This window comes from Dermochelys coriacea, chromosome 24 (genome assembly GCF_009764565.3).
Source record: "Dermochelys coriacea isolate rDerCor1 chromosome 24, rDerCor1.pri.v4, whole genome shotgun sequence".
NCBI lineage: Eukaryota > Metazoa > Chordata > Testudines > Dermochelyidae > Dermochelys > Dermochelys coriacea.
Window position 1 is genome coordinate 5,424,337 of NC_050091.1, and position 19,960 is coordinate 5,444,296.

The following is a 19,960-nucleotide window of genomic DNA, read 5'->3' on the forward strand; positions in this document are numbered from 1 at the left end:
CCAAAGTGAATTAAGCTAAACCAAATTAAGGCCACTGTAATTCTGAATGAGAGCATCTTCAGCGGGCTTTAAAGAAAGTTAATCACAAACTAGTGATACCTCCTTAGTGTCCCTGTGTAAAGCTGAGCCTTTAAGGCCTGAAGGCCCTGTTACAGTCCACCTGGCACCTTTTTTACCTTGCTCTGCCAGCATAAGGGGCCTGAAAAGCAGCTGTGGTGGAAATGAAAATCAAACCCTCCGCTGTAATGCAGCCTCTGCATTCAGGGCACAGTCTCTGGAGCAACATTTCCATCCTCCCCAACCTTGAAGCCCTGACGTTTGTTAGCAGGACAGCACCTGGTATACCAAAGTTTGCGCTACATTTCTACACAGCTGCCTACCTTCCACAGACAGAATATTATCAGTGCCAGTAGCAGGAGCCCTCCGATGCTGCTGCCGATCAGGATCCATAAGGAGATGGGGATGCGCTTGGGCTGGATGATCTCCAGGACTGTCTGCAAAGAGCTGTTGATGTTAGAAGCAAAGCCAAAACTTCCCTCCCCAAGCTGGGTATTGAGACATTAATGAGGGTTAGCTGCCACAGTGAGGGGTGCAGTACAAGACCCTAAACGGCCCCCACCTTGTAAGGACTGTTCACCTAGTGTGTCATACTGCCACTTGCGGGGTGGAGCATGGTATCTGTTCACCACTACACAGGACAAGTGAGGAAAGGCATAGCCAGAGCTGGGCCAGCTCATTCCACCAAGCCACTTAGGGCCTGATTCTCCGTAAGTGTGTCCTGCCCCTGCCGCCAAGGCATTTGTAAAGTGGCGGTGCCTGAATTTATACAGGCAGTGCTGAATAAGGCTTGTCTACCTCAATCAGTGGGGCTTAGCAGAAATGAGAATCATGCCCTTACCTATGAATGGACTAGCTTATGAATGAGTGTTAGAAGCAGCGCATGGCTTCTGCACCCCTAGTTCCTCCTTGCCAGCTACTGCCAACAGTTAATGCGTGTGCACACCAGAAATACCACCCAAGTGTTGAGATGATGCCAGGGTGATTTACCTCCCACTAATCGCAGGGCTCAAGGACTCAACCCACTGTCTTTTGCCATCAATGGTCTTGAACAAATCTTGGCTTGTGAGAACATCTAATGGGCAAATTCACCATTCAGTCGCACGACTGCTCTGTTCCACCCGGGGGGTATTGGCTTTGCCCAGGCTTACCCACATCCCCTTGGTGTGAGGGGGAGGGATTCAGAGCAGTTTCTGTCTCTACCAGCGCAAAGCTCTGGTGCTGCAGGCAGGTGGCTAGCACCCACCATTCCCCAACGGCATAAATGTGACCCCACCCCAGATAGAAATCATGCAGGGGCAGCCTGTACAAGAAAATAAGGCTTCAGGCCCAGCTTGTCCCAGGTATTTAGGTGTCTAACTCCCCCATGCCTTTGAGGAGCTGGGCCTTGGTATGCGGGGACCTACACCAAGGTGGGCTGCAGGGAGGGAATAGAAGCCAAAATCATTGCTCCCTAGGAAGTGTCCTGCTCTGGCCCATGGGAGGGCTATAAAGCCCACCCCCATCCCCTCCCACCCGCTACCTCTCGCCGATGCGCTGACTCCTCAAGGAAGAGGAAGCTGTTCTCCGTGGCAACAAGTGCAAACGTGCTGATGACTTTCACGGTTTTGAATTTAGCCTGTTGGGAAGAGTCACAAGGGCCAGGGGTCAGCCTGGCCTGGTGCAGAGTGGAAACATGGGGCTGCAGGTTGAGACCCAGGCCTGGTTTATGCTAGAAACTTAGGTCAACAAGGCTACAACCCTCAGGGGGTGTGACAAATCCACACCCGGGGCCTGCAACTACGTGGTGTAGACACAGCTAGGGCACTGGAAGAATGCGTCTATCAACCTAGCACCTACCATCGCTTGGGGAGGTGGCGCTACTCAAGCAATAGGAAAACCCTTCTGTCACTGTGGCATGCGTCTACCCTACAGGGCTACAGCGGCCCAGGTGCTGGAGACAAGCCATCGAAAATGAGGGACTATTGTGGTCGACTAGTCAGAGTTCCTTTAGGATTCCCCTGAATTAATTGGAGCATGTCTTTTAAAGGGAAGTTGCACATGGATACAGCTCCATGCAGAAAAGCAAACTCCAGGGCGAGGGGAACAAATTACAGCTTTTCTACCAGCAGCACCTCCAGCCCCTGCTCTGATGCCTCTTGGTACAGCAGACGCCTCAGCCAAGATAGAGACTCCAGCATGCTGAGTGCTGCAGCCACATAGGGCGAAACTGTCCCCCCCCCCCCCATTGAGCATCCTGGCTAGATAAAGGGTGGGAGGGGAGAGGGGAAGTGACTTTGCCCAAGATCATTGGCAGAGCCAGGAACAAAACCCAGCTCTCCCTTGCCCATATGCTCAGGGTTTAGCTGATCGCCATGTTTGGGGTCGGGAAGGAATTTTCCTCCAGCGCAGATTGGCAGTGGCCCTGGGGGGTTTTCACCTTCCTCTGCAGCGTGGGGCACGGGTCACTTGAGGTAGGATTCTCTGCTCCTTGAAGTCTTTAAACCACGATTTGAGGACTTCAATAGCTCCGACATAGGTGAGGTTTTTCGTAGGAGTGGGTGGGTGAGATTCTGTGGCCTGCGCTGTGCAGGAGGTCGGACTAGATGATCAGAATGGTCCCTTCTGACCTTAGTATCTATGAATCTATGTCCACTCGACTACATGGCTGCTCTCAAAAATGACTACAGTAATGGATCTAGCTACTCTTGCTTGTCCCAGTGCTGCTAGTCCGGGGGGGTAGGCCAGTACGATGCAGCTGTATGTGTTAGAGACGCGGGTTGGGACACGGGCAGTTGTGGCTCCCCCCCCTCCGTGGGCACAATATCTGGGTGCACTCACCCTTCTGAAGAAGTCATTGTGGATCACCCTCAGCAAGTGGATGGACACCTCTGTGTTCTTCTCCAGCTGCTCCAGCTCACACCTGACCACCTGGCACCAGGAGTTGCTGCAATTCTGCGAGGGGAGCAGAGGCAGGGCCATGAGTGCCACACTCCAAACTCGTGCCAACCGACCCCACCATCACCTTAGGCAAGGGCAGATGGTGCATGAGGCTGGTGGCACAGGTACAAGTGAGATGGCTGAGGATGTCTCCGCCAGCGCTAGGACATAGCTGGTTGGATGGCAAAGAGATTACTGGGGGGGTAGGAATCCGTCCCAGTGCACTTGACTGAAGCCAGTGGCACAAGCTGCTTGATGTTTCACAAAGGAATTTTCAAAATTTGTCCCAAACAAACTTTTTTTTTTTTTTTTTTTTTTGCAATAAATTGTGTCTTTCAAATATGTCGCTGCCAGGTGAGTTCCAGGTGCCAGGCAGGATTTTTTCCTCCTTTTCCCATCCCCCTCTCTCTCCCCACCCAGGTCATTTTCTAAAATAACCCGGGGTGGAGGAGAGGAAATGGAAAATCAAACAAAGGAAAAACTGGGTGCATTTCAACACCTGTCCAACACCCACGCCTGAAAAATAGAACACGTTTGTAAAGGAAAACCCAACCACTTCAGCCAGCTTCAGCCTTCTGCATGGATTGTCCCAGTTTTGGCACACCCAAGCTTTATGTGGGGGAGGTGACCCCTCCAAGCATAGATCAAGCCCATCCCTGCTTCTTTTCAGGTCCCTGCGTGACGGCAGTAGGGCCGCTGGTGCTGCCTGACGGTGCCGTGCCACTCACCAGTCTGTCTGCATGCAAGAGATCTTCAGGGTGAATAGGAATCACTCCAGCCTGGCTCCGTAGTGACGCCTCCGTCAGGTTTTGCACGATACAGGTAACCTTGAACGAGACAGCACATGGCAGTGTGGTCAGTACAGGGCCTGGTACAAGTATAGACTAGAGGGGGGTTGTGGGAGCTGGCGCTGAACAGACAGACAGACAGCCCTTTGGCGGGCCGGGGATCCTACTAGATCTGCCCCCTTCTCTCTTTTCAATTATTTGAGGTGCAGAAACACCAACGATGGAGAGCAGCAGAAAACTTGACCTGTGAGCCCATTCAGCCCATGCTCCCAGCTGGAGATGAGCAGGTCTAGCAGCTGCTAGCACACGGGGAAGGGCTGAGGGCTGGCCCAGGGGGGAGAGGACTGCTCCTGCCTCTGTCTCGCAAGCCAAAGACTCACATTGTCGGCGATGATGCGTGTGACAGAGAGGAAGTAGCTGCGCCGGAAGGCCATGGCGGGGAGGGACATGCTGACGGAGAGGTTCCTGACCGCATAGCAGCCGAGGTTCTGGACCTGCAGGGAGATGGGAGCGATGCCGTTCAAAGGGCAGAGGCCAGCTCCTCGCAGTGCCAACCCTAAGCAGCCACCCAGCCTCAGCTTGAGGTCTATGCACCAGGTGTCCAAGATAGATCCTGGAACGGCCCAGAGGAGATCGCCTTCGATTGTTTGCTCTTGAGGGGCAGGGCCAGTTGGCTTATGTATTTGTACAGCACCTAGCACCTGCTCTGTGACAGCTCAGTGCTACAAGGCTCTATGCACCTTGCTAGACAAACCCTCCATTGGAGCCCTGGGCTCGGTTCATTAAGGGGATCCCACCCCAAGGTGTTTTGGATAGGCGACCCCTGGAGTTCAAAGACCCCAAAGCTCTCCAAGGGGCCATGCTTTACTCCTTAGGGGTCCCCCCTCTTCCAGGTGGGGTTTTCCCAGGGGCATGTCCGGAAAGGGATCCGACATGATCTAACCCCAGCCTCAAGAGCTGTTGTAGGTCCCCCTGCACCCCAACCAAGCCCAGAACCTGCTGGAGCTATCCCCCACTGCCCTGATCTCTTGGGAGGAGCTGCCCCTTCCCCCCAATTGCTGGTACCTTGATGGTGGTCTTGAACTCCGGCCCGACGCTGCTGGAAAAGGTGCCTGCCGGATGCACTTCGTACCGGTTCAGGGTGGCCTCGCTGCGGGGACACGGCATGACTGGGGGGTAACGTGGTGCAGAGCAGATCATCCCCTAGTGCCCGGACCCTGCTGTCTCCAGACACCTCTAGCCCCCATATCACAGGGGCTGCTGGGGACTGGGGGACCCTGCACTAATTTGGGGGCAGGGAGCACTGTCAGAACAGTCCCTACTAACCTGGTTTGTGGGGCAGGGAACCCCTGATTTATCCCCCACAATGTGTCCTCCTGCTGGGATTGGTCAGTTGCAAACAGGCGTGTTTGGGGCTGGGGCTCAAGCATCTGATTGGTCAGGAAGCCAAGTCTGCTGGAATCTCTTGGCCACTTTTCCCTGGGGCTTGGCCCTGGCCCAAGCCAGTTGGAGACTGCTTGGGATTCTGGGAGCCCCTAGTGCTGGCCTAGTAGGTGGATGGATTTCCCTACATAATCTATTAGTTGCTCCCCTCCCCACCATCAACTTGGACTCAGCATCAGGGGTCCCCTCCCTGCCTGCATGAGAGGGGTGCCTCAGTTTAACTTACAGTGAACCTTCAAACCGGTTTAGTTCTACCAATGCAAACAGCTGGGGTGGGAACGCTCATTGCGGTTCAAATCAGGATCAAGTTAATTCGGAACAGGTCTAAACTCAACCACACGCTCTTAAACCAGATTGAGAGCCTCTACAGACAAAGGGTTTAACTAAACCGGGTTGACTTCACCTCTGTAAAGCTGTGCCAGTTTCTCGTGTGGACAAGGTCGCGTTCTGGCTGCTTTAATCCCATGACAACACTCCACCGCCACCCCTCCCCTCTCTGCCTGGATCGGCTTCCCCCAGACAGGCTCACCTGGAGAGGAAGAGGTCGGGCTCGTAGCTGATGTAGGTGAAGGGCTGCACTGTGTTATCGTGTAGGGTCTCGTTCATTTCGATGCTGTCGCTGGGAGGAAGAAGAGCAGATCGTTACAGTGGCCGGCTCATGTACCCCACCCCAGTTCCCAGCAGCTGCCCCAGTGAAAGGCTCTGTTCCTGGTCAGATCTCTCCCACTCAATAGGTGAGAGATTTAAGGCAAATGCCCCCTCTGCATTTCTGAATCAGATGCTTGGCCCATCTGGGCCAGCCAGGGCTGATGCGGGAAGAACAAAGGGGGACAATTGTACTAGGGTCCTGAGGACCCCCCCCCAAAACCATCTGTGTAAAGAAAGACATGGGAGGGGGTGGGCCCCAGCCAACATGATGTCCCAGGGGCCCAGATATCTCTCCTCAGGCCTGGGGCCGGCATCTGGCCTCCAGCAGCAGCTAACGCGTGGTGCTGAGCTCCCCCAGGCCGGATGAGGATTAGCGGTTCTCTTCACCACCGCCCCTCGCCATCTTTACTCTCCAAGCCCCTCTGCGAGGCAGGGCCATGCTGGGATCCCCGCTGCATAGCTGGGGCAACACAGCCCAGCTCCACACAAGCTTTTCAGCACCGAACAGCCACTGCAGCGTTGCCAATGAAATCCTTGGGCATTAGGACCTTCGCTACCTCTGTGGATCTGGGCCTGAAGTGACCTGCCCTAGGAGCCTGTGACTGAGTGGGGAATCGAACCCAGCTGTCCCGCTTCCCAGACAAGCGCCTTGTCCGCTCCTTGGTGGCGATCAGCTGATGCATGGAGGTGTGACACACACCACCCCACTAGCCTGTTAGCCCAGCAGGCCATGGAGGGTCAGTTCGGCCGGCCGCTCTTACCTGCTGGCTGTGAGTTTCAGGTGCGCTCGGTCGAGCAGGAAGGAGCAACTGAACTCGAACTCGAGCAGGAACGCCACCTGGGGAAAAGCAGAGCTTTCAGCCCAGCCCCTTGCCTGGCCTCGGCAGCAACCTGGCATGGGCCATGCCCAGCACTGGGGTGGACATGGAGACAAGAGCACTGGGTGCAGGAGGAGATAGGCGGGGGGGGGGGGGGGAGGTCCTGTTTTCAGTAGCCGCTCCGGTCTCCAAGGCTCCAGTTTGCGGCAATGGTGTCAGTGACAGCGGTAGCAGTGGGCAGAGCTAGTTGTTAGGTCTAATTATTTCCTCTGCCCTCCCTTGTTCCAGCTGCTTCTCCTGCCAGGCGTGTGCCTCTGTGTCCCACTAGCTCCAGCCCCCGCTTGGCTGCCTGCCAGATCAATGGCCACGCCCGGCGGACTCAGGAGCGCCTTGGGCCACAATGGGTTAATAAGCCAGCCTGTCGCCTGCATAAACCAAGGGTGGGGCTCAGAGGACAGTTTCACATCCCACCCTCCCAGCAGCCCACCGAATTCCCCCTGCACCAGCCTGCGGGGGAGAAGAGTAAGGACTGGGATAGTGGGGGAAGGGGGGCCGTGGGTGGGATTGAGGGGCATCAACAGAGGTGGGAGGTGGAACTCAGGGCTGGAAGAGCAGGGGGGCCGTGGGTGGGATTGAGGGACATGGGCAGAAAGTGCAGGAGGGGGCTAGGGCTGGAACAGAAAGGAAGCTACGGGTCAAGAAAGCAGCTGGGGGGCAGGCGCGAGCCAGGCTCTCGGCCATTTAACCTGCCCTATGAATTGACTAAGCGCCAGACAATAAGGGCTTCGGCCGGACTCACCTTCGCCAGGGACCTGAAGACGGGGTAGCTCACGCTGCAGGTGCGGGTGTGCGGGGAGGGGGCACTGCATTCAACCTTCACCTGGGTTTCCCCCTGCGGGAACAGAAGACCCCCTTCACCATCCCTGCTCCCTCCATCCATCACTGAGCCGGGCCGGATGGGCCCGTCCCCCCGACCTCGCCCAGGCGGGAGGCGCATACAGGACTGGGAGGACCAGTGCTCCAGTCCAGCCCAGCCTCACTTCTGTGCGCTGCCCTCCTCAACGTGCCATCCCTTCCCTGCCGATCCCCCACCTCCAGCCCCTGCTCCCAGCACGCGACCCACCTTGAGCGAGAGGCTGGAGAAGTGGAGGTTTTTGGAGAACCAGAGCTTGAGGCTGGCATTGTAGGCGTTTTCCTTCTTGTTCTCCAGGACCACGTTCACCAGAACCTTCCTCTTCCCCTTGCGGACAACGTGAGGCTTCTGCCTGAAACGGGAAAGGCGGTGACAATTCAGCGTCAGATGGGGGGCAGCTTTGGCCAGGCAGCTGCTGCACCGTCCTTCACGGGGCAGTGAGACACGCCTGGGGGCGAGGCCTGAACCCGCAACCTCGTGATCTAAAGCCCCTGCTACCTCAGCTAGAGAGCTCATCTTCTGGCGGGGACTGACCACCCTCTATACACAGACTGGCCTCTAGAGGAGGACAAAGGGCCACCATTTTCTGCCTCCATCTCCACGTGTCCTTTAGGGCTCACAAAGCTTCCTGTGGCTCGGGCGAAGCCAGGCTCAGAGCAGACAGTGCCTGGGCCAAGGGCCCCTGTAAGTCTGTGGGAGAGCTGGGAATAGACCCCAGGCCGCTCCATTCCCAGGGTTGCCATACCTGGAGCCGGCGAGATCCATGCTAGCCTGGAGCACCAGGTCCGTGACGCACTCATTGTCCTCTCCGCAGTCCTTGAAGAAAGGGATCTGAAAGCAACGGAGATGGGTCACTGTTGGCCACCGACGGGCAATGGTGCAGCTGGGCTGCTATCCAACGTTCTCAGACTGTTCTCAGTGGTGGCAGATGACAGAACAAGGAGCAATGGTCTCAGGTTGCAGTGGGGGAGGTTTAGGTTGGATATTAGGAAAAACTTTTTCACTCGGAGGGTGGTGAAACACTGGAATGCGTTATCTAGGGAGGTGGCGGAATCTCCTTCCTTAGAAGTTTTTAAGGTCAGGCTTGACAAAGCCCTGGCTGGGATGATTTAGTTGGGGACTGGTCCTGCTTTGAGCAGGGGTTTGGACTAGATACCTCCTGAAGTCCCTTCCAACCCTGATATTCTATGATTCTATGATGTCAGCGTGAGGCGGGGAGGCTGTCCGCAAGGCAGCCGGCTCGCGCCCGTGGCCAGAGTAGATGAAGAGGATTCGAGCTAATACATTTTGCCCCACCTAACTCAGTCTCCCCCATCCTCTTCCTCCCGCAGAGCCTTCAGCAGCAGGGCAGTTGGGAGATGCACGGGGAACGCGCTGAGCCATAGAGTTTAAGGCCAGAAGGGATCATCTCGTCTGAGCTCCTCTGTGTCACAGGCTGGACCCGCCCCACACCCGCACACTCAACCCAGCCGCTGAATGTAGACTCAAGTATTACAGCTCACAGAAGACTAGATGGCTGGATTTCAAACCACACCGAGACCGCCGGAGTCTAGAACTGAGCGCCCACGCACCCAGTTTAGAACCACACACACACCAACAGAGAATCTACAACCACTCATCCAGCCAGTCCAGAACCACACACACAAGTCTAGAAGAGCCCACAGGCCACTGGGATCCATCTCCCATGGGCATCTTCCGATGTTAGTTTCATCCTCCACATCTTTCTGTGGTTTTGGAGGCGACCCCCACCCCTTTCTGCTGTCTACAGAAGGTGCTATCCAGCCCCCAAGGCAAGTGCCAACTGCAGGGAAGGGGGACAAGTGGAAGCAAGGTTTAAAGTGGCCATAACCAAAGCCTTGCCCAGCTCCCAATCCCGGTGGGTGGGATCCCGGCCACCCAGCAACACAGCAGCTTGTTAATGACCCGGAGCAAAGGGACAGGTCAAGGGCTCACCAGCTTCTTAACAGTGGTGGACGATCTCTCATCCAGCATGGGGCCTGGGTCAGAATCGCTCAGGGCGAACTTCACCATCATGCTGACCGGGCTCAGGTAGTCAGTCGTGTCCTGCCGGGAGGAAGGAACCTAGGCTAGCTTTTGAGATGGGATTCGTTAGCCACCCACCGTCCCTTGGAGAGGATGCCAGCTTTGCTTGAGACCCGCTGGACCCCATGCTTTGGCAAGAGGGTCTGGAAACACTTCTCCCAGGGCATTATGGGACTGAGGGGGTCACCTTCCTCCGAAGCATCTGATATTAGCTGGAGGCAGGCTAGCTTGGCTAGGCCAATGGTGGGATCCATATAACTGGAGGTGACGTGACTTACAGGTCCCTAAGTGGTCTGAGACTGGCCCTTCTCTTCCCGGGCCATACTCCCGCAGCTGGGAACAGCAGGGCTCTCCAAGCTGAGTCCCCCTTGTTATAAAAGAGGGGGCTGCCAGCCGGGCATTCGCTGGGAGCCTGGAACTTGCTCCCGCTGTGGTCCAAAATAACCCACATTTGGTGATGCTGCAAAAGCCCCCTGTTGGAGCAGTGTCCTAGAGTGGGCTGGACCCTAGAATCAGGAGGATTGGTGGCTGGCTGAGCCCGTGACAAGGACGATTTCCGGGCTGCTGAGGCTTATGTTTAATTGTATTTACTGAATAATTCGTTATGCTAACAGGCCTGGAGCCCAAGCCAGGCCTCATGATTATTTTAAGTCTAAATCCAGAACAAGTCAATAAATAACTCCTGGGCCAGGTAGTTCAAAGATGGGATCAGTTGAGGGAGGAAATCCAAATAGGAGGACAAATCCTCTGATCTGGGGGGGGAGGACAGCGCCCCCCATTGGGCAATGGCATGTAGAGCAAGAAGGATCAGGCAGTTTTAAGGGAGGCAGTGTGATCTAGTGGGTAGAGCACCAGGCTAGGACTCAGGACACTTGGAGCAAGATGCTACCCCGCTCTGTGCCTCTGTTTCCCCTCCCACTCTTTCGACTGCCAGCTCTCAAAGGGCAGGGACCATCTCTCGCTATGGATCTGTCTCCGCTGCACGACTGCAGCACGGGCAGACGGACCCGTACCTTAGCCGGCTTAGGTACTAATAGCAATGAAGCCGCAGCCAGGTCCCTGAGTATGCACTTGATCTGCTAGCCCGTGTTTGCTGGCAGATAACCCCTCTGCTTCCAGTGCAGCATCGCCTCAGGATCTGCGTGCAGCAGCGGGTGCTGTTGTAATACTGATGCTGTACAGCAGGAGGCAGGATGCGCCATCTCTCCCTTCCTACCCCTCCCATAGCGCCCCCTGTACTCACAATCACGTGGAAGGGGAGCGGCTGGCAGGCTGCCTTCCCCACGCTGGCTCGGAGCCGCTTCTGCACCAGCTTCTGGGAGGTGTCGTCGAACACGGCCCTGGCGCCGAACTTCCTGTCATCCAGAGACACGCTGTACTTGATCCCTGCGCCGACAAGGGGGCGGGGTCACTCCGGAGTCACGGCACCGCATACTAAGCCGGGGGCGGGCACCGGGGCCCCGCGGCACTCACCGAAATGCCTGTTCCCCCGGCCCGGGGACCTGGAGGTGGCGCGGAAGCAGACGGTGGCCGTGACGCACACGGAGTCCTTGCCCTGCCTCTGGCAGTTCTTCTGGAGCACGTTGATGGAGGCAGGGTTGACGGCCAGCGAGGCGTTGACCTGGACGATCCTCCGCGACCTGGCCCCCGGGGACCACACGTTCAAGACCCTGGATTCCTAGGGCGCCCCAGCCTCCCACCGGGGCCAGCTCAGCCCTCCCTCTGCATCGGTTTGTCCAGCCGCAGGGGAAACAAGCACACAGGGAAGCTAGAACAGGACACTCGATTCTTCGTGCCCAGGTCCTCTAGGGTACTCAGCCCCCCTAAAGAGGCCTAAAGGTGGGTGGAACTGCCCCCCTCCCGCGAGACTCACCCCTGCACTGGGGGGCCTCCCTCCACCCTCCATGCCTCCTGCCCTGCATTAGCTAAGGCAGCATGGCCTAGTGGTTAGCGCACTAGACTGGGCCTCAGGAGACCTGCCTCCTATTGACCAGACCAGCTGCTGGGCGACCTCAGGCAAGTGACTTCCCCCCTCCTCTGTGCCTCAGTTTCCCCATCTGTACAATGGGGATAACGACCCTGAGCTCCTTTGGAAAGTGCCACGGCCATCGGCTGGTCTGACACACTCGCCACCTGTCCCGCTCAGCCCCTCCGTGGCGGGGGAGGAGCGACTCACCACAACACCACGGCGGCTCCCTGGGCCCCGACAGCCAAGTCCACCAGCTTGTCCCCATCCAGGTCCATCTGCCCGTCCACGCTGCGGCCGAAGTAGCTCAGACTCGGGTGGAGGGACAAGGCTTCGATCCGCTGGCGGGTAAGTGGGGAGTTAGTCACAGGTGGAACACCCTGGGCACCACAGGAATACCCAGGTTTAACTCATTTTCCCAAGAGGCAGCGTGGCCTAGTGGTTAGAGCACCAGACGGGGACTCAGGGGGCCTGGATTCTATTCCCAGCTCTGTCACTAACCTGCTGGGTGATCTGGAGAAGGCCACTGGCCCGTTCTGTGCCTCAGTTTCCCCACCCATCCTTTGTCTGGCAAGCTCTTTGGGGCAGAGAGCATCTCAGACTGGGTGTTCATGCAGCACCCAGCATAATGGAGCCCTATCTTCTGGGCATGCCAGTGTAGTAGTAACAACAGCCCAAGGCCCATTTGCGCCAGCCACCTAGGGAGCCATCAAGGTGTTCAGGGAGATCCAGGCTGCTCTGACTTGTGCCAGGCACTGGACCAGCACCCAGAGAACCCCAAAGGCAGCTTTAAGCCCACCCACCCTCCTCCCCCAGGAGCTCCAGCTGGGAGATCCCAGAGTCTCTCCCTGGCCAGCAGGGAAGAATCCCTGTTGGTGTTTCTAAGCCTGGAGCCCTGTCTCTTTCCTAGGGCAAGGGGACATGGTCACGTCCTGGGACACCCCACAACTGCCCTCGCTGGACCAGACAGGCTGCTGCATGATGGGCAACCCCCCACCCGCCTCTGTGCTGAATCTGAGCGCAGGAAAATCCTTTGGCACCCCAAGGGGTCTTACCACAGGGCAAGCGAGTCGAGAGGATTTTGGTGCCATCTGCCACCAGGGGGCAGCCCAGCCACAAACAAAACCCCATGGCTCTTTACTCAGCCCTCACTCCTAAGACCACCCTGCGAAACTGGGGCTGGCTAATTCCTCCCCCATTGTCCCCCCAGGTGGGACCCCTGCAGCAAGGGCCCAGATCCTCGCTTATGGAAATCCATAAGAGTTAGGTGCCTAAATACTCTTGAGCATCTGGGCCCAGATATTGAACATGGGATGGTTTCCTGGGAATTTGTCGGGGCTGATGGTGGAGAAATGGTGCCCATGAGGGGCACTGTGGCAGGTGGGCAGAGGGAGGGTCTAGTGGTTAGAGCCGGTGGGACGGGGAGGATTCAGGACTCTTGGATTCTGTTCCCAGCACCAGGAGGGAAGCGGAGGGGTCGGGCACCAGGAGTCAGAACTTCTGCGTTCCGTTCCCACCCCTGCCACTGACTCAGGCTATGACTTGGGGCACGTCATGTCCCCTCCCTGTGCCTCAGTTTCCCCATCTGGAAAATAGGGGTGATCATTACCCAGCTCCCTTGAGGATAAGGGGCAAAAAGACTTTAATTAATTAATGTTAGCGAAGCGCTTTGAGCTCCTCAGGGGCTAGAGATAGCTATAAACCTGGCATGACATTATCCATCCATTATTAACACCACTTAACCCACTTATTTACAGTAGGTCCTAGTGTAATGGAAGGATTGATTTTAGGATCATACTAATCTCTGGAACTAAATCCTCCTTAACAGAGCTGGATTATTTCCTGGCTAGGCACCCACCCTCTCGCCCAAGCGACTGACCTGCTGGTACTGTGGCAGGATGGTGCCCCGGGCGCCATGGTAAACGTACACCGCTCCCCTATGGCCATCCTCCAGGGGCGCTCCCACCACCACGTCGTTAAAGCCGTCGTGGTTGAGGTCGGGCACGGCTGCCAGGGAGTAACCGAAGCGAGAGTCCTGGGGCTTCTTGTCAGCATGCAGGGTCCCGTTGAACGTCAGGAGCAGCTGGGGTGCGGGGAAGGAAGCGAAAGGGCCTTTACGCCCTCCAAGCCAGATTCAGCCTCTCTCTGCACCTGCCCGGCCCCCGGCCATGTCTACTGGGAGCCTTTGAGCATGTCACCCTCCTGTAGCTAGCCCTAGCCATTACAACAGCCTACTACAGCGTTAGCCTCTCCTACTCTGTCCTGCCCTCCCCCCCACCCCCACCAGTGGCGACAGAACCACATCTAGAGGCCCAGGAGCCTGCTACCGGAGCTGGTCTTTTCGCTCAGGATGTAGAAACCCGTGCTTTAAAATAGAGAGACCCCAGGTTCAATCCCCCCTGCCGACATCCCGGGGTATGGTGTTAAAACGGCAGGAGCAGAACTACAACAGAGAGCATATTTGTTTGCGGGGTGAAGGGTGGGGGTCTGCTTCTCTTTCCCCTCTGCAGGCTTGCATTCCCATTCCTCCCCCTGACAAACTAACAGCACAAATACCCCACCCGCCCAGGGAAACAGGTAGGGTGGGCGCTGAAATTTACCTGGCCGACTTTGTAGATATAGACCCGGCCTGTCTCTTTGTTCTGACCTCCCAAGTACATTGGGGCAGCGACCAGCAGGACGTCCGTGATTCCGTCCCCATTCACGTCCACAGGACACACTTCGCTACCAAAGTATGAGCCGATCTGCAAAGAGGGTAGATTGGGGCTGGGGGGTGGGGGGCGTCAGGAGGCAGCAAACCCTCATCTTCCTGCCTCCCCAGCATGCTCAATGCCAGCCTTGCTCTCTGTACTGCTCAGGCCTTGTCTACACCCAGATGTGGCCTCAGTTTAACAACTGGTGCTGAATTAACTGAAGCTGGAACCGGAAAAAGCTCTGTTTAAGCCAGACATAAACTGGTGTAATGTCAGTTGTTTCTGAGTCAAAATCGGTTCGCACAGATTTAGCTGAAATCGGTTTAAAACAAATCAGTTAAACCAGTTCCACTTCCTCATGTAGATAAAGCCCCAAACTAACCCGCCCCTCTTTGGGAGCTAATGGTTGGGAACAGGTGGTGGTGGAATGGAAAACTGCATTTTAATGTTCAGCCACAAGGTGACACTGTGTGTACGTCCGGTGACACCGTGTGTAACTTTACCAGGACGAGCCGGAGCAGCCATAAATGTATCCTCATGAGAAATCATCTCTGTGTATGCGGCACTAACGGGGGCAGAAAGGGGTGCATCATTCAGAGTGATGCGTCACGACGAGCGGGGCTACCCCCTTTTTTATACGCTCGCACGTGCAATTGTGCATGGTGGGAATTTTTCACCGAACGCTTTTTTCCTGGAAAAATGCAGATTCACCCAACCCCAAACCTGTTCCCGAAGCAGGGTCAAGCTCAAGGAAATCCAACTCGAAAAACCATGTGTGTGCGCGGGGGGAGGAGAGGGGGGGAAAAGCCGGAATTCTCCCAGCATTCGCTGGCCTTTTCCAGCTTTCCAGTGCCAAGTGGCTTTTCAGTCTGACGTTTAAGCTGATTAGAGTGGGAAAAAGCTAGGGCAGAGGGCAAAATTGAAAGGAAATGTTTGGATGGCCCCGGAAGGCGGAAAATGGCAGGTTTCTGGTTTGTGGCTATTTTTAAGATTTCATCCCAGTTCGAGATGGGGAAAAAATGTCGACCTCTCAGAAATATTCCTGGGCTGGGAAAACTGTCTCCTGCCCGGTTCGAACAGCCCGTGCTTTCTGCCCTGCCCCCGTAATCCATCTCTGATGCCACAGCCTCTGGATTCACAGGCAAGTCACGGGAGGAGCGGAGACAGACTAGAGAGACAGGCTCAGCCCAACCCTACCTGCTCCCCAGCGAGGGCCTGGGATATGACCACGCTTCCACTGTTGCTCATCTCGAACAGGATAACCTTCCCCTTGTGCTTAAAACGTGGTGCCCCCGCCACGTAGAGACACTTCCCATTCCGGAGCCGGACCGAGGAGACTGCGTAACCTGTCATGGAGAGAGGGGGACCCCATCAGCTCTGCTTCTGGCACCCTGAGATGCTCTACACTGCAGAGAACATCAGGGCTATTCTACAGGGTGGGCCGTGGGTTCCTGGGACAGGGGGCAGGCAGCTGGCCAGCCTTGGGGTTTGGTAGGCTGACACAGAGAAGTGAGTTTTACTGATCTGTGGCACTGCCTCCAGGGGCGTTACTCTGAAGATGACCCTTCCAGAGAGAAGAATGGGGCAGGAACTGTTTCTTTGGTCTGTGTTTGTACAGCGCCTTGCACCAGGGGCAGCTGCAAGGTGCCACCACAATGCAAATAAAAAGAAATTAACAAGACAGTGACTAAAGGCGCAGGGTTGTTCCCCGGCCTAGTCCTCTAGAGCCAGCCAGCTCTCCTTTTCCTCTGGGGCCCATGGAGAGATGTGTTTCCCATGCGTTGTTCCCTCTGTCCCAGATTTTCCTGGGCCATCCTGACTTTGACAGAACCGGGGTACGGGCAGCCATGGGGCACATGCCTATCAGAGCTGGTACCTCGCCCACTTGTGTCACAGAAGCCAGTTGGCAGCTAACAATGGCTTCCAGACCCAGCAGAGATTGTCCTTTTGTTCTGTTTATACAGCGCCCAGCGCCAGGGGGTCCTGGCCCATGACTGGGGCTCCCAAGCGCATCCACAATACAAGTAATAAATCCCACCGGCTTAGGGCCCCGTTTTCAAAGCTATTTAGGCACCTAAAGATGCAGGTCGGTGCAGAGAAGGATTTGCAAGAGTATCTACGTGAGTTAGGCACTTAACCCCCTTGGGAAATTTGGCCCTTGTGTTGGGCCAGGCAACCTAGTGGAGATTGGATCTACAGCCCATTACTGATCCCTTGAGACATTCTACGCCCTGCAGCCCATGATACATTTCTAACCCATGTGCCCTAGGCACTTGGTTCCTCCCCCAAGGAACACATGATAATTAGAGACGGGACAATAGAAACCCAAGGCTGCTCAGCCCTGGGAGAAGAGGGCTCGGGCCGACGGCACCACCTCACCTAGGTAGGCTGCATGGTTCTTCAGCTCCAGTGGAAACTCCTTCTCGAAGGCTTTCCGGGGCAGGATGACCCGGCCGTGTCTGCTCTCCTTGAGGACGGCCCCATCCCAGTCATACGCCCCCACGGTGCCAAAGAGGATCCCGTCCTGGCAGGGGCATGGAGGAGAGAAGATGGGAAACAGTGATGTCTCTGTTACGCCAATCCCTTGGCCACGAGCCCAATTTACATTCCCCTTTGCAGGTCCCCCGGAAGACAGTCAGTTCCTTGTGCTGCTCCCCAGTGGAAAGGGGATTCTGATGCACAGAGAGAAGAGGCTATTAGGATAACTTTCCACATCTGCAATTGCTTTCTAGAGAAGTCCCTTGTAAGAGAAGCAGGCAGTGACTGATATAAGGAGACATCGTGGTCCAGTAGTTGGGACACCTGACTAGCCTGCAGGCGGCCTGGGTTCTCTGAGTGACCTTCTGCAGGTTCCTTCCCCTCTGCTCCTGTTTCGCCTTTGTCTCGTCTCTTTAGATGGTAAGGCCTCCAAGGACAGGGATAGCCTTTGTATGTACAGCGCCAAGCACATTGGGAAGTTAATTTAATCTGCCTCATAGCAAAGGGATGATATGATTTCGAGATCCCTTCTAGCCCTGCATGGCTAGGCTTCTGTAGGCCAACCAGCAAGAGCCTTACCTCCAGCAGGTGGGTTGAGAAGCCGATCTGGGACATCTCCAGTTCAAAGGAGCTTTCATTATATCCATGCGTTCCTGGTGGGGAGGGGGAGAGAGAGAAAAAATCAGCATCATTTCTGGTAACACAGCGCAGGAAGATGGCCAGGGACATTTAGCTATGAACGCTCACATTTGTCCTGGACCCTTCTAAGAGGATGCTGGGCCAGGAATGGCCGCTTAGCTCTGTAGAATGCTAAGGGAGAACTGGAGAAAAGAGGGTCCATGTTTCAGGGAGAAGGTGGTCAGGAATGGCTCAGATGTGCCACTGGCCTCTCACAGCATTGTGTAAAGTTCTGTTTTCTCCTACAGTGCTCCCGGGGGCTCCACTGCTGGCCCTGCTCCTGGCTGCTGTCCCGGCCGCTGGCCTCGTGCCTGGGATCCCAGCTGCCGGCCCCACACCCAGGGACTCTGCTGCTGGGCCCAGTCCTGGCTGTCAGCCCCAGGTACCAGCCGCTGGCCCCTGGGACTCCACTGCTGCCCCGATCAGCCAAACACAGTTACCTTCGAGGCTGAAGATCCTGTCCCCTAAGGCATCCACAATGTCGTTCAGGGCCGCCTCGTCGCTCACGTTGAAGAAGTATTTCTCATCGGGGTCGCTGGCGATGTACTTGATTTCATTGATAAAGGAGTGAGGATCCTGCTGTCGGCGCATGTAGTGACCTAGGACCTGAGAAGCCAGTGCTGTTGAGGTTTGTGTCATCTTCACCTGGTTACTCATTGTCTAACATGGCACACTCTGAAGGGGTCGGGCAAGAGCCCCTCAACTTGAGCTGGTTGGAAAATGTGTTTTTCCCCCTCTCCCAGTGGAAAATTTCAATTTGGAAATTGCCACCAGAGTGCCTCATGGGAATTGTAATTCAGGTGCCTCTTGTTCCCATTCTCCTCTATAGGCCAGGGTCACTGGTTGGACTACATCTCCCAAGATGCACCAGTCTACCCTCTTCGAGGAGGCAGCTGCACCATGGGAGTTTTTGGCCATGGTGCAACAAGGGAAATCTAGTTTGGCTGCCTCCTGCTCCTCTATAGGAACATTTGGAAGGATTCATTTTTTAGCTAAATGCTGGTAAATGTCAACTTCCCGAAACACACACAAACCAAGAAAAAATTATTTCCATTGATAATAACTGAAATTTACAGATGGGCAAAGTAAGTAAAATGTTGCTTGAGAACTTATTAGAGTTAGATTTAGGGCTATTTACTTTGTATAGTTTGAGATGTGATGTTGACAATTCGTGTTTTAATCTTTATAAAGCCATCACTTTTTCAGTCTCAAGGTCATTAAATAATTATTTGCCTGACCCCCACATTGTCTGACCCCTTCCAATGTCCCACAACTGTGAACATTTAAATGGCTAAAAATTGGAAAAGTGCTTCAAAACAAACATTGTTATTATCATCAAAAGTATAAAAACTAAAAATTGAGTTTGGCCAAGCCCATTTATTGGCTGGCAGTCACTGGGTGGACTACATCTCCCATGATGCACCACAGTCTTTCCTCTTGGAGGCAGAAGTTGCATCATGGGAGTCCCGGGTCATGGTGCAACATGGGAAATGTAGTTCAGGTGCCTCATATCCCCAATCTCCTCCACAGGCCAGGCTCCCATATTGAGAAGAGTTGATACAGGAAGAGGAGGGAGGTTTCCCCAGATAAAATTCACCATCACCATCAACCGGTCCAGAGCATGAGACTCAGACAAGCCAGGCTGGAGAATTCAGACAGCACTAGCCCATGCCCCAGCCACATCGAGTCCCACTCACCGCAATAGCATAGCGTGTGATGTTGCGTTTCTTGCATTCAGCCAGGGCCTCCGGCAGCTCATCCCTGTCATGGGACTCACCATCCGTCACCACGATCACCAGTTTGGTGGCTCCTTCCCGGCCCCCCCCGCTCTGGGCTGAACGCCTCCGAGCTGCCACAACAGAGGGAGAAAACAGAATGAGGTTCTAGCCCTGGCTGAGGCAGGGTCAAACTCTGTGAGAGGCCCAGTTCCTAACCCTGCCCTGTAAGGTGCAGAGGGGCTTCAGCCTCCGGGGCCCATTCAGGCTGCCAGTGAGTGGATCAATTGTGGTAGTGGACCCCACTGTGCTAGGGGCTGTACAAACCCCCTGCGAGAGCCCTGTCCTGCCAAGCTTACAATCCAAAAGGAATAGACAAAAGGAGAGCGGGGAAACTGAGGCACAGAGAAGGGAAGCAACTTACCCAGGGTCCCCCAACAGGTCAGTGGCAGAGCTGGGTATAGAGCCTGGGTCTCCTGAGCCCCAGTCCAGTGCCTTCTGTGCCATGCTTGAATCAGGCCGAGACCCAAATTTCATTTCCACTTAGCAGCATGCAGCTCTCCTTCTGCAAACCCACCTTCAGGCCAGCTCTGCACTGCAGATGGGGCTCTGTCGGGCAGGAGGAGTGATCCCACAACTGACCCAGCTGTGCTGGCAAGTACCCTCGCAGCAGACACTGCTTATGCCAGCAAAACTGCATTTGGTCATAGCAGTTTGCTTCATTCAGGGAAGGGGAGAGGATGTGGGATAATAATCAGAACGGTGGGGAGAAATTTGGGGCCCCGGTACGTCATGTTCGCT

The 19,960-nt window shown here is 55.5% G+C and overlaps 1 protein-coding gene across 1 annotated transcript in view; it reads right to left on the reverse strand.

The window, feature by feature from the left end:
* Nucleotides 1-19,960, reverse strand: part of ITGA10 (integrin subunit alpha 10) — a 72,098-nt gene that overhangs the window by 12,159 nt on the left and 39,979 nt on the right. Inside the window, 23 exon segments of the mRNA XM_043502077.1 lie at nt 381-494; nt 1,580-1,675; nt 2,878-2,991; nt 3,705-3,803; nt 4,145-4,258; nt 4,830-4,914; nt 5,737-5,826; nt 6,617-6,693; nt 7,473-7,565; nt 7,797-7,938; nt 8,332-8,417; nt 9,540-9,650; nt 10,873-11,015; nt 11,103-11,269; nt 11,806-11,936; nt 13,475-13,678; nt 14,196-14,339; nt 15,486-15,634; nt 16,668-16,812; nt 17,346-17,419; nt 17,885-18,050; nt 19,142-19,267; nt 19,269-19,293. Coding sequence (XP_043358012.1) covers nt 381-494; nt 1,580-1,675; nt 2,878-2,991; nt 3,705-3,803; nt 4,145-4,258; nt 4,830-4,914; nt 5,737-5,826; nt 6,617-6,693; nt 7,473-7,565; nt 7,797-7,938; nt 8,332-8,417; nt 9,540-9,650; nt 10,873-11,015; nt 11,103-11,269; nt 11,806-11,936; nt 13,475-13,678; nt 14,196-14,339; nt 15,486-15,634; nt 16,668-16,812; nt 17,346-17,419; nt 17,885-18,050; nt 19,142-19,267; nt 19,269-19,293 — 2,695 coding nt within the window.